The sequence below is a fragment of the Lemur catta genome, chromosome 16 (assembly GCF_020740605.2).
Source record: "Lemur catta isolate mLemCat1 chromosome 16, mLemCat1.pri, whole genome shotgun sequence".
NCBI lineage: Eukaryota > Metazoa > Chordata > Mammalia > Primates > Lemuridae > Lemur > Lemur catta.
Genome location: NC_059143.1, coordinates 34,161,718 through 34,176,439, shown reverse-complemented (window position 1 = coordinate 34,176,439; position 14,722 = coordinate 34,161,718). Strand labels below are relative to the sequence as shown.

Here is a 14,722-nt window from a genome sequence, read left to right as displayed (position 1 = left end):
ATATGGTGGATCTGGTGCCTGCATTATCCTGGTCCTTGTTTTCTCCCTACCCTTTATTCATTGGGCTGCCAATCTCTGTGGCTTGGTCCTCTCTGGTCTTGCTGGATCCAGTTGTCCCAACTTTGTGTGAATTGAGGAACATTCTGGGTTCTAAAGCTATTCTGTATTTGTTCTCAGTGGCTGGGTGCAGCTTCAGAATGTCCAAGGTCGTGGTTTTGCTTTCTGTATGGGCCAGTTATCTTTGTCCATTCATCATCAATGTGGTGCTCTCTGCAGGATTTGCAGCAACCTGACCACCAACTTCTTGTGCTTCCTCCTCCTTTGCTTTTGGTGACACCACCCTATTCTGGGCCTCTTCCCACCTCTCTGAATGGTCCCCTGAGTGCTGGTTTCCTTTCTCATGCCAGGTGGTAGTCCTCAGGGCCCAATCCTCAGCCTTCTCTTCCTCTCTCTTTCTCTATCGTATGTGTGTGTGCACCCACACCTTCTTCCCGGACCACACACACAGGGCCACACCTCTGTTTTGACCTGCGATGGCATTGTCCATGTCAATCCCCCTGTTTGCCAGCCATTCAGCTCTGAATAGCCTTTAGCTATTTCAAAAATCAAATTTACTTGCAAAAGACAGACTTTCTGCCACTGATGCTATGCAAAAGCACACTATGGGTGTCTGCAGCAGGGCAGTCTACGTGATCAGAGAAGCTCCAAGTGCTTGGAAATCCAGCTTAAATCTGTTGTGTTGCCTTGTTGGAAAAACTAGAGTAAAACCCCAAATTTCAGGCCCCGTATGGAGGCAGAGGGGCAGGTCTCTCTGCCCACCGAGCTGATAAGACAGTCAAAAGACAAAAGACAAACACTGGTTTCCTTTTTTATCACCATAAGTAAAACAGCTATAGCTCTAACCTTCCTTTAAGCTGAGTTGCCTCCCATTTAGAAATAAAAGCAAGTGTTGCCTCAATCGTGTGCCTTTCCCTACTGCTCTTCCTTTCTCCAAATTTCCTTTGCTGTTAAATCTGGGAGGTAATTCCCTTCCCTACTTGGACCCCAGAGGACGTCCTGGAAAGCTGTCCCAGTGGGGCACTTGGGCTGCTCCATGCCACAAAACCCACTTGGAGCTGAGTGATGTTTCTAGGGAAACATCTCTCCACTGATGAGCTGTGTGGCCTGGGTGGGACCGGGAGGGAGGAGGATCCAGAAATAGCTGCCTCTGACTGCACAACCGCATTGCTCAGCACCCAGAAGCTGAATCAGTTTTCGTAATTCCCAAAGGATTGGAGACAGCCAGTGGGGAGGAAGTGGGGAGTAGGAAGGTCACCAGCGATGATCACGCCACTGCATTCCAGAGCCTGGGGACAGAGAGAGACCCCCATCTCTGAAAAAAGTAAAATAAATGCAAGACTTGTCTCTCCCTGCTATGGTGGAGATTGGAAAGATCCTTTATCCTTCCTTGATAGGTCCACAACAGCAAAACAAAATCAAGACACTAATAGTTTTTATTTTCCTTAATAATTTTTAATAATTGTCACACCAGTATTTATTGAGCCCTTCCCACGGGCATGGGAGGCCAAGGGGAGGGTGGCAGTCACAGTAGCTTCAGCCAGAGTCAGCCTGGAGTGCTGGGGTGGGGGTGGGCTGCAGTGAGCTGGAGAATAAGTGAAAATAAGGAAATGCACATTGAAGGAAAACTATTCTATCAAAAATATGTTATTTTTCCCATAAGCTGGTTAGAAGGACCTGGCATTGATACCAGTCACCCTCAAAAGGAAGGCCTATTATTGTCAGTGTGTCATAGCAGGTAGATTTAGTGACCATGACGAGGACGCATTGCTGGTAGTTTCCAGCTCTTTCTCCCCGGACACTGTAGGCTGTCTGGGCAGATGGTTTGAAAGTTTCCATCGGTTGGGTCTCTTCGAGCCCGCCTGGGTCCACATCAGATGAGCAAACTTCCCACTGGAGAATCCGTGCGGATTTGAAGCCGAATGTGCACAACTGAGCAAATGACAGGACGGCACTAACTGCTTGAGCCCTGGGCTAGAACCTTGATACCTCCTACAAATCCGGGTCCCCAGATCCTGAAGTGCTGTCATCCTTTTCTTCCCTTTGTCTGTCTGTCCACCTGCCTGCCCAGTTGTGCTGTACTCCGTTCAGATCTTCACGGGGAACGTTCCCGGGGCAGGGACAGACGCCAAGGTCTACATCACCATCTATGGAGACCTGGGGGACACCGGAGAGCGGTACCTCGGCAAGTCAGAGAACCGCACCAACAAGTTCGAGAGAGGAACGGTACGAGGGTCACACGGAGTTTACCCCCTTCTCCTCCAGGGATCTGGGTGCCAGCTCTTCGTGGTCCCCAGGGACATCCAGGACCTTTGTGGGGTGTCAGGCATTCTCACTTGGGCTTTTGCCTTTGCCCGTCCCCTGCAAGCACACTTGTCCCCCACTCCCAGCCAACCCAGCCCTGGGTCCTGCCTAGGGCGGAGTGGGGCGAGCAGGAAGCCTGCTTGAGCTGCAGGCTGTGGGCCGCCGGGGACTGGGCCATCGTCAGAGAACCCAGTTCACGGTGGGGCTCAGAAACGTGGGAGTGAGCGCCGCAGCGTGGTGAGGGCTGTGCCCACGGAGGCTCGAACCTGGTTCTGCATCAACTCCTCACCTGATTCCACTTCTCTGCCCTCAGCTTCCTCATTTGTAAAGTGAGGGGTCAGATATGGACTGGCTGAATTGTGTTGTGCAGAGTCCTGGGTGGCACGATGGCCTTTAGGACCCACGGGGTGGTGGGAGGGGGGCAGACGGGCACCCACTCCCGCCCACGTGGATCCACTCTGACCCGGCCTGCAGACTGGGGTGCCGAGCAGACCCTCTGTTAAGCAAAGGGTTCTGTGGCTTGAAAAAGGCCCTTCCAGCTCCAACAGACGGTGATTTTACAAAAAGGAAGAAGTCTGTCCAGAGGGGCCACTAAGGGTGGGCTTTGCCAAACTCCCTTTCTGCCAGCCTGGCTTCCCTATCCCTGCCCTCTGTGCCTTCTTCGGTCTCCTCTCCAATCACCTAACTCTGCCCAAAATGCCCACAGGCCAGACGATGTCCACAGGGAGGTCAGACAAAGGGGACTGGCTCCCAGCCCAATCTGTGGTCTTGCCCACGGCCGTGTGTGTGGGTCATGCATCCACCAACGGGTACTTATCAAGGGCCTGACCCTCAGCCAGGGATGACCACTTGCTATTGGATATTAGGCCTGGGACAAGAAAAGGGGGTGTCATCTAAGTGGGTCTGCAGCCGGCTGATGACCCTGTACGTGAATCAGGGAGCATGGAAGGAGCCCCAACCTGGCCGCCAGGTCCCTGAGAGTCAGACCCCAGTGCTCCCACTGATGTGCTTCATCATCCAGACACTGTTCACCTTCAACTTGAGTTTGTCACTTCCGAAGCAGGAATAATAGTAATGTGATTGCTAATTAGACCCGTGGGCTGAAAAATAGGACAAGATGTTAGAGCACTTTGTATCAGGGAGAAATAATTTAACACACACACAGTCCTTATAAGGTAGCCAGAAGGAGGCCTATCCTCCTCTTTTTATTTTGGAAAAGTGGAATGCTAAAGAGAGCAAGTGATTCATGTGATGTCCCTGACACTATACTAGGGACATTATCAGGTGCCCAGATGCTGGGGCCAGATCACCTGAGTTCAGATCCTGGCTCTGACACTTCCCAGCTGTGTGTGATCTTGGTCAAGTTACTCAACATCTATCAAGTGCCTCAGTATCCTCCACTTGAAAAAGAGCGAATTTTGAGTTATTGTGAAAGTCAACTGCATTAAAACACGTGAAGTGCCTAGAACCGTGCCTGGCACACAGGTAGCTCTTCATCTGTGCTGCGTGTTGTCGAGCCTTGGGAGAGCTCACCTGTCCCCTGCCTTCATCGATGCCTGGTGTTGATGCCTGGAGAATGCACTGTGAAAACAGCAATGTGCAGCACACAGTGGATCAGTCGATTTTTGTGCCTGGCTGTGTTTACAGATCCTGGCAAAGAATAGGCACTCGATAAACATTTACTGAGTGAATAAATGAATGACGATGTCAGTGACGGTGATGGAATCCATCCTCCTTTGTGTTCAGGTTGTTCTTTTCTCTCTTAGCTATTGTTACATCTCAAGAAAAATCTTTGCCTGGTTCCACCCCATCTGTTTCTCCACCTTTCCTCCAGTTTTGATGCCCCATCAGGGGAGCTGGAACTTCTCCTGGCTCAGTTACTATGTATGTGACCTTCAGTTCACTGCTGAGCATCTAGAAGCTTCCATTTCTCTGATCTCTTGCTCTGGAATCCAGAAATCAGCCTGGACATCTCTCTCCCTGTCAGGACCCCCTCCCCACCCGTATCTGATCAGGCCCCGGAGACCCTTCCTTCTAAATATCCTCATCTCACCCCACTCGCTGAGCCAGCCTGGTCTCCCTGCCCCAGGCCCATCCTCAGCTTCCTCAATTAACCCACCCAAAGCCGATGAGTCACCCCCCCCACGTCAACCCTTTGGGGCTCCTCAGGGATCCCAGATCTGACTTGAATCCTTCATGGGATTTGCAGACCTTCATGCCCTGACCCACTGGCCTGCCTGGAATGTCCCCTACAGACCACTGGGCCAGTTTCCACAATGCCCCACACACTCTCCTATCTTGGCATGTTGCCAACTGGTTTCTCTGCACACGTGTACATGCGCCCATAGAAAACTGGTGAGCCATTCTGTGATTTTAATTTTTTATATAAAAGGCATCATGCTGTATAAACACCTCTTCAACTTGCCTTTGGCATTCATGGATGCCTTGGAAATCCCTGTCAGGATACTCACGCAGGAATGGAACTGGCTATTCTCTGTACCCACCACACACGTCACATTCCACAGGAAAGGCTTTGCCAGAGTTATTTAACTGTTCCCCAAGCGGTGGACCCCGGATGGCTTTCAATTTTCCACTGTAAAAATTATCCTGCAATGAACACCTTGTGCATATGTGCATATTTGTGCACATATGAAGGTCTTCCCCCAGGACAGATGCAAGGCAGTGGAACTGCAGTGTCCCAGGGTGGGCCCATTCTTACTCTAGTGGGCTCAGTGGATTGCCAATGCCCCAGGACTGCAGGGTCCACACCTGCTGTCGGCCACGCAACACAGCTGCCGTTCACCTGCAGTTGCCTCAGCTGTGGGCTGTCCCCGCCCTGGGCTGCCTGGAAAGCCCAGCCCCCCATGTGCAGCGTAATAACGCCACCTGGAGACACCTTCCCAGCCCTGGCTCTAGTCCTTGAACAAGTGGTTGTTCCCACCAGCTGGGCTGTAATTACTCATCCCCTCCTCTCCCCGCCCTGGACTGTGAGGTCCCCAGGGCAGAGGGTGTCCTGTTATACTCATCTCTGTGTTCCCAGGGCTCAGCACAGTGCCCACACTCAGCCAATCATTCAGAAGGAAAGTGGCTGTCACTCAGGGTCACCTGTCCCCCTCCCCAAGCCCCATCCTTGGGCTCCTGCCTCCCACATTCAATCTCTGCCTTGGCTCCCCCTCACCCAAGGCCTAGAATCCACATTTCGCTGAGCTCTCCTTGAAGAATCAAGCACACAGAGTAGAGTGCCCACTTGACTGAGGACGGAATCAGGGACACAGGGGAGGGCCTTACATGGCAGCCCACAGCTGCTTCTTCCCTACGCCCCTCCCCGCCTCCTCCCCTGCCGCCTGCTCTGCCGGCTCCTACGACTCACTCCTGGCTTCTCCCAGGGAATTCCAAGCCCCCTCCCATTATTCAGAATGGCACCTCTAGAAGCGCTTTTAGCTGCCACACCTGACCTCATCCCAATACTCAACATAGCTAAGGATGTCTGACAAGCCAGACTGTCATCTGCCCTCCTCTGCCACCGGCCATGGACTTTGGGTCCCACCCCCCTCACACAGCTGTCAGGGTCCATCTTCCAAACACCCATGGGCTTCTCCCAAGAGCAGAGGGGTTTGGTGAAGGCAGTCTTCCCCATGGGGCCACACACGGGTGGACTGTGAGATGGGCCGTCGTGGAGGTGAGGCCTTGGACCCCATGGCCAGTGTTAGGGATGGGCATGGAGGGTCCCAGCTAGGAAGGCCAGCTCAGCCCAGCAGTTGAGGGGGGTGGAAGGTCCTGGAAGGATGGGATTGAAGCGGGTTAATGGGGAGTGTGTCCCCCACCCGAGTCCCCACATCTGGACTCACCAGGCTGACACCTTCATCATCGAGGCTGCTGACCTGGGTGTCATCTACAAGATCAAGCTCCGCCATGACAACACCAAGTGGTGCGCAGACTGGTACGTGGAGAAGGTGGAGATCTGGAACGACACCAACGAGGATGAGTTCCTGTTCCTGTGCGGGCGCTGGCTGTCCCTGAAGAAGGAAGATGGGCGGCTCGAGAGGCTCTTCTACGAGAAGGTGCGGTGAGGGGCCATCAGGCTTAGCCATGGCCTGTCAACCCCCTTGTATCTGGGGGAGGCTCAGCCATGGCCTGTCACTGTCCTTATATCTGGGGGAGGCCCCGTGGGGCAGAGGTGCTGGAGCTATAACGGGTGGGTCGTGCCCCTCTGGACAGGAGTACACCGGGGACCGCAGCAGCAACTGCAGCAGCCCCGCTGACTTCTGGGAGATCGCCCTGAGCTCCAAGATGGCTGACGTCGACATTGACACAGTGACGGGGCCCATGACCGCCTACGTCCAGGAGGGCCCAGGTGAGCCGCGTAGGGAGCCCTTCAGAGGAGGAGCAGGCACAGGGAAATGTTTTCCAGCTATTCTTGGACAGGCCATCTTTTAGCCCCACCATCAATGATGACTTACATCTAATGCTTTGTAATTTACACCGTTTTCAGACATATTGCCTATTTCATCTTCACAAAAACTCTCAAGGTGAGAGAGGGCAAGGATAAGCCGTCTTTATGGATGGGAAAACAAAGGCTAAAGAGGACAGGATGATGACGTCCTTAATCCACTCATCCACCACCGGGCAGTTACATCATAAACTCTGCCCTCACACACTCTCAGGGTATTGGCTTAGCTCAGAGGGCCTAGGACCACCAGGCAGAAATTGACAGCAACTGTGAACCTCCCTTGCATGTCAATAGTGCACCATACAAAACACTCAGCCATGCACACTTAAGGCATGATACGGTGCATGGTGGGAAGAGGGGAAGAAGCCGTGAGCTGGTTGGGGACTGAAGTTCCATTTCTGGTTCTGACAATAAAACAGGGGGCCTTGGACAAGTCAGTCTCTTGGCTTCAGTTTTATCCTCCTCCATAAAATAAAAATCATAATTCCCTGGCAAGTTCATTTTGCCAACCAGATTTTTGAGATAAGGCAGTTCTTTATTTGTCTATTGAGCAGTTAAATGCACCACCTTCCTGCCCAGTTCTCTTAAACATTTCAGTTCTCTCAAATACACTGTCCCCCTCCAGGTGGATCTGTGGGGTCAGGCAGAAAGAACCAATATGCTCACACTTTACCTTCTTACTCTGTGAATAAGTGATAGGACCCCCAAGAAAGTGCCTCTCTTCAAGCCCTAGGGACACCTGTAGAATGACTCTCCTTGTAAAGGTAAAACAACGCCATGTGCAGGTGCCAAAAACCATGCAGGTCACTCCAGCCAGGAAGGGCTGGTTTAGAAACTTTTCAAAGAGATAAAGATTGCATAACCTAAAATCCACTACACCAGGGCAGTGTCCCCCAAGCTGTGAAGGAAGATGAGCCAGGAAAAAGGGTTTCTAACTTGTACCAATCATTAACTGGATATAATGACTTTAAGAGACCTGGACATAATGACTTAAAATAATAGGAATTTTTTTTTTCTCACATAAAAGTTCAAAGGTAGGCCCATCTTGGACTAACACAGCAGCTCCAGTGAAGTTAAGGACCTAGGTTCCTTCAACCTGGTCACTCTGGCAACCTTATGAGTAGCTTTCATCTTGAAGGTTGCCCGTGATTCCAAAATATATGCTGGAGCTCCAGCCATCACATCCGTATCCCAAGCAGAATGAGTGGAAGGGTTAGGGGCAAAAGTGTACTCCTCCCAGTTGAGTCCCTTTAAAAAAGATTTCCCCCAGAAACTCACTGCACAATATCTGTGTACATATCATAACCACCCCTAGCTGCAAGGAGACTGGATACTTGGTGGGCAACTAGATCTCTGTGGATACTATCTGAACAAGTTTCTACACTGATTAATCTAGTTTGTTTTCAAATGGATGCCTTCTAGGAGTTTCATTTATGTTCCATATATATTAATAAAACATTTTTATTGTTCTTCCCCAAATTCCTACTTTCTGTGGGACTTTGCTTTTGCCAACCTAGTTTTTGCCGACTGGGGTAAAGCTTTTCGGGCATATAACCACTGTACTTAGTGACAGGTTATTGTTTTCACCTTCTTCGTGTGGCAGTGCTAAATTCAAGTAAGATCGTTGGTCAAAGGGCATTCAGAAGCATGACACTCCAAACAAGTACAAGAACGCACTCTCTGCTCTTCATGTTGGGAGTCACCAACTCCCTTATTCCTTGGGGAGTAGACCCTCCCCACAGATGGCTCCCCAGTCTGAAATGCTCATTGCAGCGTCTCTGAGCAGGGAGTGGAGACCAACTGAGATCAGCCCCCTACAGGGGTTTTTTCAAGCCTCTGAGCCCGCTAAGCGGTGCCCTCGTCCACCCAGCCCGTAGTGAGGCTGGCCCATGATCTCTTACAGTTATTCCCTACTATGTGTCGGTCACTACTGGGAAGCACAAGGACGCGGCCACCGACAGCCGAGCCTTCATCCTACTCATTGGGGAGGATGACGAGCGGAGCAACCGCATCTGGCTGGACTACCCCGGCGGGAAGAAGGGCTTCGACCGTGGCTCCGTGGAGGAGTTCTATGTGGCCGGCTTGGATGTGGGCATCATCAAGAAGATCGAGGTGCTGGCCCCCAGGACCCCCAGGGAAGGAAGGAGATGACCAGGACATGGGTGGGAGGGGAAGTGGAGGGAGGGGAGAGTGACCCACCTGGAGCCCCCTCAGCACAAGCATCAAAGGAGGGTGTCCACTGTCCACTAGCTGGGGGACCCTGGGTGAGCCACCCGCCCTGCTGGGTCTCATCTTCCACCCACTCAGTGGGATGCCCTGTGTGTTAGCTTTCTATTGCTGTGTGACAAATTACCGCAAACCGTGTATTACCCCACAGTGTCACGGGTTGGGAGTCCAGGTGTGAGTGAGCTGGCTGTATTTCTCAGTCTCATGGGGCTGAAATCAAGTTGCTTATCTGAGGCTTGGGGTCCTCTTCCTGGCAGAATCGCTTTTCTTGGGGTTGTAGGACTGAGGCCTTCAGTTCCCAGAACCCACCCACCATTCCCTGCCGTGTGGCCCTCTCCCAAACCCAGCCATTTGCTTGAGCAAGGCCAGTGGGAGACAATTGATTCTGCTTCAAATCTCTCTGACTTCATCATCTCTGATGCCTAGACCCCCTTTTAAAGGGCTCGCCTGATTAGGTCAGACCCACCCAGATGGTCTTTTGATTAAGTCAAAGTCATCTGATTAGAGGCCTTGATGAGATCTGCAAAACCCCTTCACCTTCACGGGAGGGATGCGGCCGGCGGGTGCACAGTGCCCTGGAAGGAGGCACCGAGGGAGGGGCTGAGCAGGGAGGGCTTCCTTCTGGGCCGTGTCCAGGTCCTCACAGGTCTGGTGTGTCCCCTCCCAGCTGGGCCATGACGGGGCCTCCCCCGAGAGCTGCTGGCTGGTGGAGGAGCTGTGCTTGGCGGTGCCCACCCAGGGCACCAAGTACACGTTGCGTTGCAACTACTGGCTCGCCAAGGACCGAGGCGATGGCATTACCTCCCGTGTCTTTGACCTTCTGGATGCCATGGTGGTGAACATCGGGGTGAAGGTAGGGGACACTGTGAGTGTGCATTGCACGGCCAGGACAGTGCAGGCTGGGGCAAGATGGAAGTGGGGGATGTGGGGGAAGTGGGGAAAGCAGGAAGTGGGCATCGTCAGTGGCTGCAGCCTGGTGTGCTGGCTAGACGTGCTGTGCCAGGGGCCAGAGACTGAACTCTCTTTTGGTCTGCTGCTGTGTGACCTTGGACAAGTCACCTGGCTTCTCTGGGCCTTGCTCTTCTCATACACTGCGTATGGAAATAATGCTTCCCAGCTACTCATGGCTTGTTCCTGGTGAGACCTAATGAGATCGCAGTTCATAAAGAGCTTTGCAAGGTAGCAGCTCTCCATAGACACGCAGGCGCGTTATTCTACAGAGGATGCTCCATCGGTGGCAGTAGGATGGTGATGGGGAAAGAGGGCATCTGGGATACTGTGAGCCTCTGGGTCTCATGGTGCAGCCCCTGCTGTGCACACGAGACCCTCCTTAACCGGAAAAGCCTGGGAGGCAGGAGTTCTGAGCTCCTGTCCCGGCTCCACCTCTAAGTGGCCACATGATCTGGGACAAGTTATATAAACTCACAGGTCAGTCCGGGCAGGAGGCAGGATGCCTGGTGTTGGGGCCCAAGGACACACAGCCAGTTGGTGGCCCAGAGGCCTCAAGTTCACCTGACCCTGTGGGATCTTTCTCTCTCACGGCTGTGGAGTCAACAGAAGGCCCCAGCCCTTATCTCTATTCCTGAATCCAAAGCAGTGGGCTCCTCGGTTTGGATCCGAAACTGTCCCACAAAGGAGAGAAGGAACCACGTGGACCTGCGTGTGCCTGCCTCTGTCATATACGGAAACACAAGGAGGGGCTGAGTTCCGGGCTCTAAAACCCTTGCCAGGCGGGAGTGGGGGAGGCTGCCCCTCGCCTGCTGGGAGTCTGCGAGCAGCACTGTCCACAGCACAGACGTCCTCCCCCACCCCAGACATCTCCCTCTGCGGCCAGACGGGCGATGCAGGCGAGCGCGCAATTCGCCCAGGGACCTCCGCCTGACCCAGTTCCCAGCCCGTGTGTGCCTGTGCGTGCCACCCCCCGGCACACGCATGCACCCCACACAGGGCAGCTGCATCTCCCTCCAAGCCCTTTAGTCCAGGAAAATCCAGGTCCACACCCCTGTTATTCACGGTACAAAAGAACACAGGTTTGTCACTTTACAAAGAACTGCAGGGTTCTTTGGCTCGGCCATCTCTCCAGGACATCTGATATCAGGCCAGAATTACAAGAACGCTGTTTCTGTCTCTTTTTGGAAGCGCACCTATTGCATAAAAAGAGACGTGCCTCTGTAAAGGGGAGCGATGGATGCAGAGAACACAGGAGTTGGCTGGACCAGCCCTCGGGGCCGGTCTCCATGAGGCCGCCAAAGCGTTCGTTTTGATCATTCTATTTTTTTATGCCTGTCTGGATAAGAGCAAAAAAAATGTCAGGCTCCGACTTTTGTTCAGCTTTTCCTGCCCATCACAAATGCCCTTGTTGGGGGGTCTGAGGGGGTTTTCCTGGTAAAGCAAGAGTCTCTCCATCCATTCCCTCATCAAACACACCCTGAACCTCTCCTGTAGGCGAGGCCCGCACATAACACTTCAAACCTTGCGGTGTCACGGCAAGGATTCTAGAAGCTGCTGGCAGAGCATGCAGCACGCCCCAGGCACCATGGCGGGGAGCGTGACCCCTGCGATGAATAACCTCGGTTCTGAGTTCCCAGGTGGCAGGGACCAGGCCCCTGCACGAGTGCTAAGGGGACGTGGCAGCCACGGTGAAGGGAAGGGCCAGGTGTGTTCAGAGCAGACAGTCAGCCTGGCCCTTCTGCCACCGTGTGTACCAGCCTCTCCCGAACCTTCAGACCTCGTCACCAGCCCACGGCACCTGGTGACAGGGAATGCAGTGAGAATGCGGGAACAGAGAACATTCCGCATGTGGGGGTAGGTGATGCCTCTTGCAGGCGGGGCCTCAGTGAGGGCCCCCTGGGGAAGAGCTGGCTGCTCCCTCACGCTCCAGCAGAGACAAAAGGGGACACGTCCTCTTCGCAGCAAACCTCAGGCAAAGTGGCAAAACCCCAGTCTAAAGTGACAGTCACGTAAATGGGGGCTTGTCCCATTTCACCGGTGGTTGAGGCCGGTTCCCTTAAACGTCTCCCCGGCGGTACTCCTCACTCACAGACCTCACGGCGTATGCTGGCTGTGGCACTAAGGGGACAGACACCCAGACCTGCTGCTGCTGCTGCTGCCATTGGTGCTGGAGGCCGTATGCGTGGCCGTGGCAGGCCCAGCGCCAGGCACCAGTGCGACTGTCTGCAGCTGTCACGCTGGGCAGCGAGGTTCATCCCTATTCCACTGCAGGGGAGCGGAGGCCCGCCAGGGTGGGTGTGCGCCTGGGGTTGTCAACCAGCAGGTGGCAGATCTGGAGCTCTGGATGGCTCCAAAAGCCACTGTCCTGCCACCACACACTGCTGGCGTGGCTGGACTCAGGCTGGGATTTGACTTGCAAAGAATGAATCCGTGGACCCTGGGGCTCTTGGTCGTGTTTCTATTGCACAGCACACTCGCTGTCAGAAACTGAACTCCTCTCCCGTGCCGACTGGGCACAGTGGGGGACATAAGAGAAGGAGGAGGCCCGACCTGCTGTCCAGACATTTACAGTCAAATGGGGGAGGACTCTTTTCAGAGCCACAGACCTTGGAGGGCATGTCTGCTTTCTCTGGTGAGACTGAGGCCGGCCGCGTGGGGTTGGGGAGTGGTGCCAAGGACCCGCATCCCTCCCATGGCAGGTGCTCTACGAAATGACCGTGTGGACAGGGGACGTGGTTGGCGGGGGCACTGACTCCAACATCTTTATGACCCTCTACGGCATCAACGGGAGCACAGAGGAGGTGCAGCTGGACAAAAAGAAAGCCAGGTACCTGGAGGCGGCCCCTGTTCCTCACCCCTCCTCACACGTGACCTTGTGCCTCTGCCCCTGCCTGCCACCACCTCTTGCAGCATGGGCCTTCCAGCCTCCACACCTTTGTCCATTCTGTCTCCATACCCTTCCCTGTCAAGGGCAAGCTCAAATCTACCTCCTCCAGAGAGGCTTCCTTGATCACCTCAGCCCCTAGCAAGTTCTTCCTTTCCTCATTCTCTCATTTGGTCACTCGAAAATGTTTATTGTAAGGTCTGTAGATTAGTAGTTGATGGTATTGTATCACTGTTAATTTCCTGGTTTCGTTAAGTGTACTGTGGTAATGTGAGAGGTTGACCTTAGGGGAAGCTGGAGGAAGGGGACACAGAAGCTCTGTTCTATTTCTGCAACTTTTCTGTGAGTCAAATGATTGCAAAAGAAAAAGCCATCAATTTTCAAAACATTAAAAAAGTGAGTGAACGCCTAGTGTGTGCCAGGCACTGACTCAGGCTGGAGAGATCGTGCACCCAGGAAGGCAAGGTACCCAGGGAGCCGAGCACCTGGGGAGAATAACAGCAGCAACACTAACATTTATATGGGTTTGTTTTGGCCAAGCATTGTTGTAAGCCATGTATTGACACCCAGGCCTTTCCACAACTCCATGGAGACTATTATTATTAATATCATCCCCATATTACAGATGAGAAAGATGAGGCGCAGCAAGGTAGAGTCATAATGCTCAATGTCCCATATCCAGTACACTGGCACTGGGAACTGCACCCAGATGGTCCCCAGTCCCAAGCATTAGGTTCTACCACCTCTTAAGAGAGTGATTAGTGATGACAGTAAACGTAGTTTTCCCGTAGTGCTTACTGTCTGTGCCTCTATTGCATCCCCAGTTTAGACAATCCTGGGTGTGGCTGGTTTTCCATGTTCAGCCATTGTCTCCCAAAACATTCTTGGCCCCTGACATCTTAAGAACCAGAGGGGGAGACTCAGAGTCTGAGCTTAGGGTCTATAAAACCTACCCATAGGCCAAGCGCAGTGGCTCATGCCTGTAATCCTAGCACTCTGGGAGGCCAAGGCGGGAGGATCGCTTGAGCTCAGGAGTTCGAGACCAGCCTGAGCAAGAGCAAGACCCTGTCTCTACTAAAAATAGAAAAATTAGCCAGATGTGATGACATATGCCTGTAGTCCCAGCTACTCAGGAGGCTGAGGCAGGAGGATCACCTGAGCCCAGGAGTTTGGGGTTGCTGTGAGCTAGGCTGACACCACAGCAGTGTACTCAGGACAACAAAGTGAGACTCTCTCTCAAAAAATAAAAAATAAAATAAAATAAATAAAACCCCACCCATAGCCACTTGCTCTGAACCCACAGTACCCCTTCCCCCAGCAGGAGGGCAGGATCCAGGTGGCTTCCTCTCTGGGCCCCTCACAGCTCCTAGCTCTGGCCCTGCACGCAGTGGGCACTCAGTGAGTACTTCCGATGGTGGTGGTGGTGAGGATGGTGCCCAGCACGGTGAGGATGGTGATATGGTGATATGAGGATGGTGAGGTGGTGATGATGGCAGGGGGTGATGGTTGCGATGGGGATGATGGCAATCAAGGTGATGATGGGATGAGGATACTGAAGCTGTTAAGGACCATGCAGGGGTTTCTCTTCATGGCCAGAGCAGCTCATGAGAGCCAGAGCTTTGCCCATCCTACGCAGCTCATCCTGGGGGTCTGATGAGAACAGTTTTTGCCTGCCTTCTCTTAGCACTTCTGCTCTCATTATGTACCTTCCATTTCCTCCTGGAATTCTTCCCAGATCAACTAGCCACGGTGATATAACAATAACGGCTAACACTTACTGAACACGTACTCCACGCCGGCCACTGTGCTAAGTGCTTCTTAATATACATTAACTCATATCGCCCTGTTAC

At 53.1% G+C, this 14,722-nt stretch overlaps 1 protein-coding gene across 2 annotated transcripts in view; it reads left to right on the top strand.

Moving 5' to 3' along the window:
* Nucleotides 1-14,722, top strand: part of LOXHD1 (lipoxygenase homology PLAT domains 1) — a 99,899-nt gene that overhangs the window by 56,400 nt on the left and 28,777 nt on the right. The window contains exons 9-14 of one of the 2 annotated variants that reach the window (XM_045527191.1): nucleotides 2,129-2,283; nucleotides 6,213-6,422; nucleotides 6,580-6,715; nucleotides 8,715-8,923; nucleotides 9,705-9,890; nucleotides 12,688-12,815. In XM_045527191.1, the coding sequence (XP_045383147.1) occupies nucleotides 2,129-2,283; nucleotides 6,213-6,422; nucleotides 6,580-6,715; nucleotides 8,715-8,923; nucleotides 9,705-9,890; nucleotides 12,688-12,815 (1,024 nt within the window). The remainder of the gene's footprint in view (nucleotides 1-2,128; nucleotides 2,284-6,212; nucleotides 6,423-6,579; nucleotides 6,716-8,714; nucleotides 8,924-9,704; nucleotides 9,891-12,687; nucleotides 12,816-14,722) is intronic. The other variant, XM_045527189.1, reaches the window with a different exon arrangement.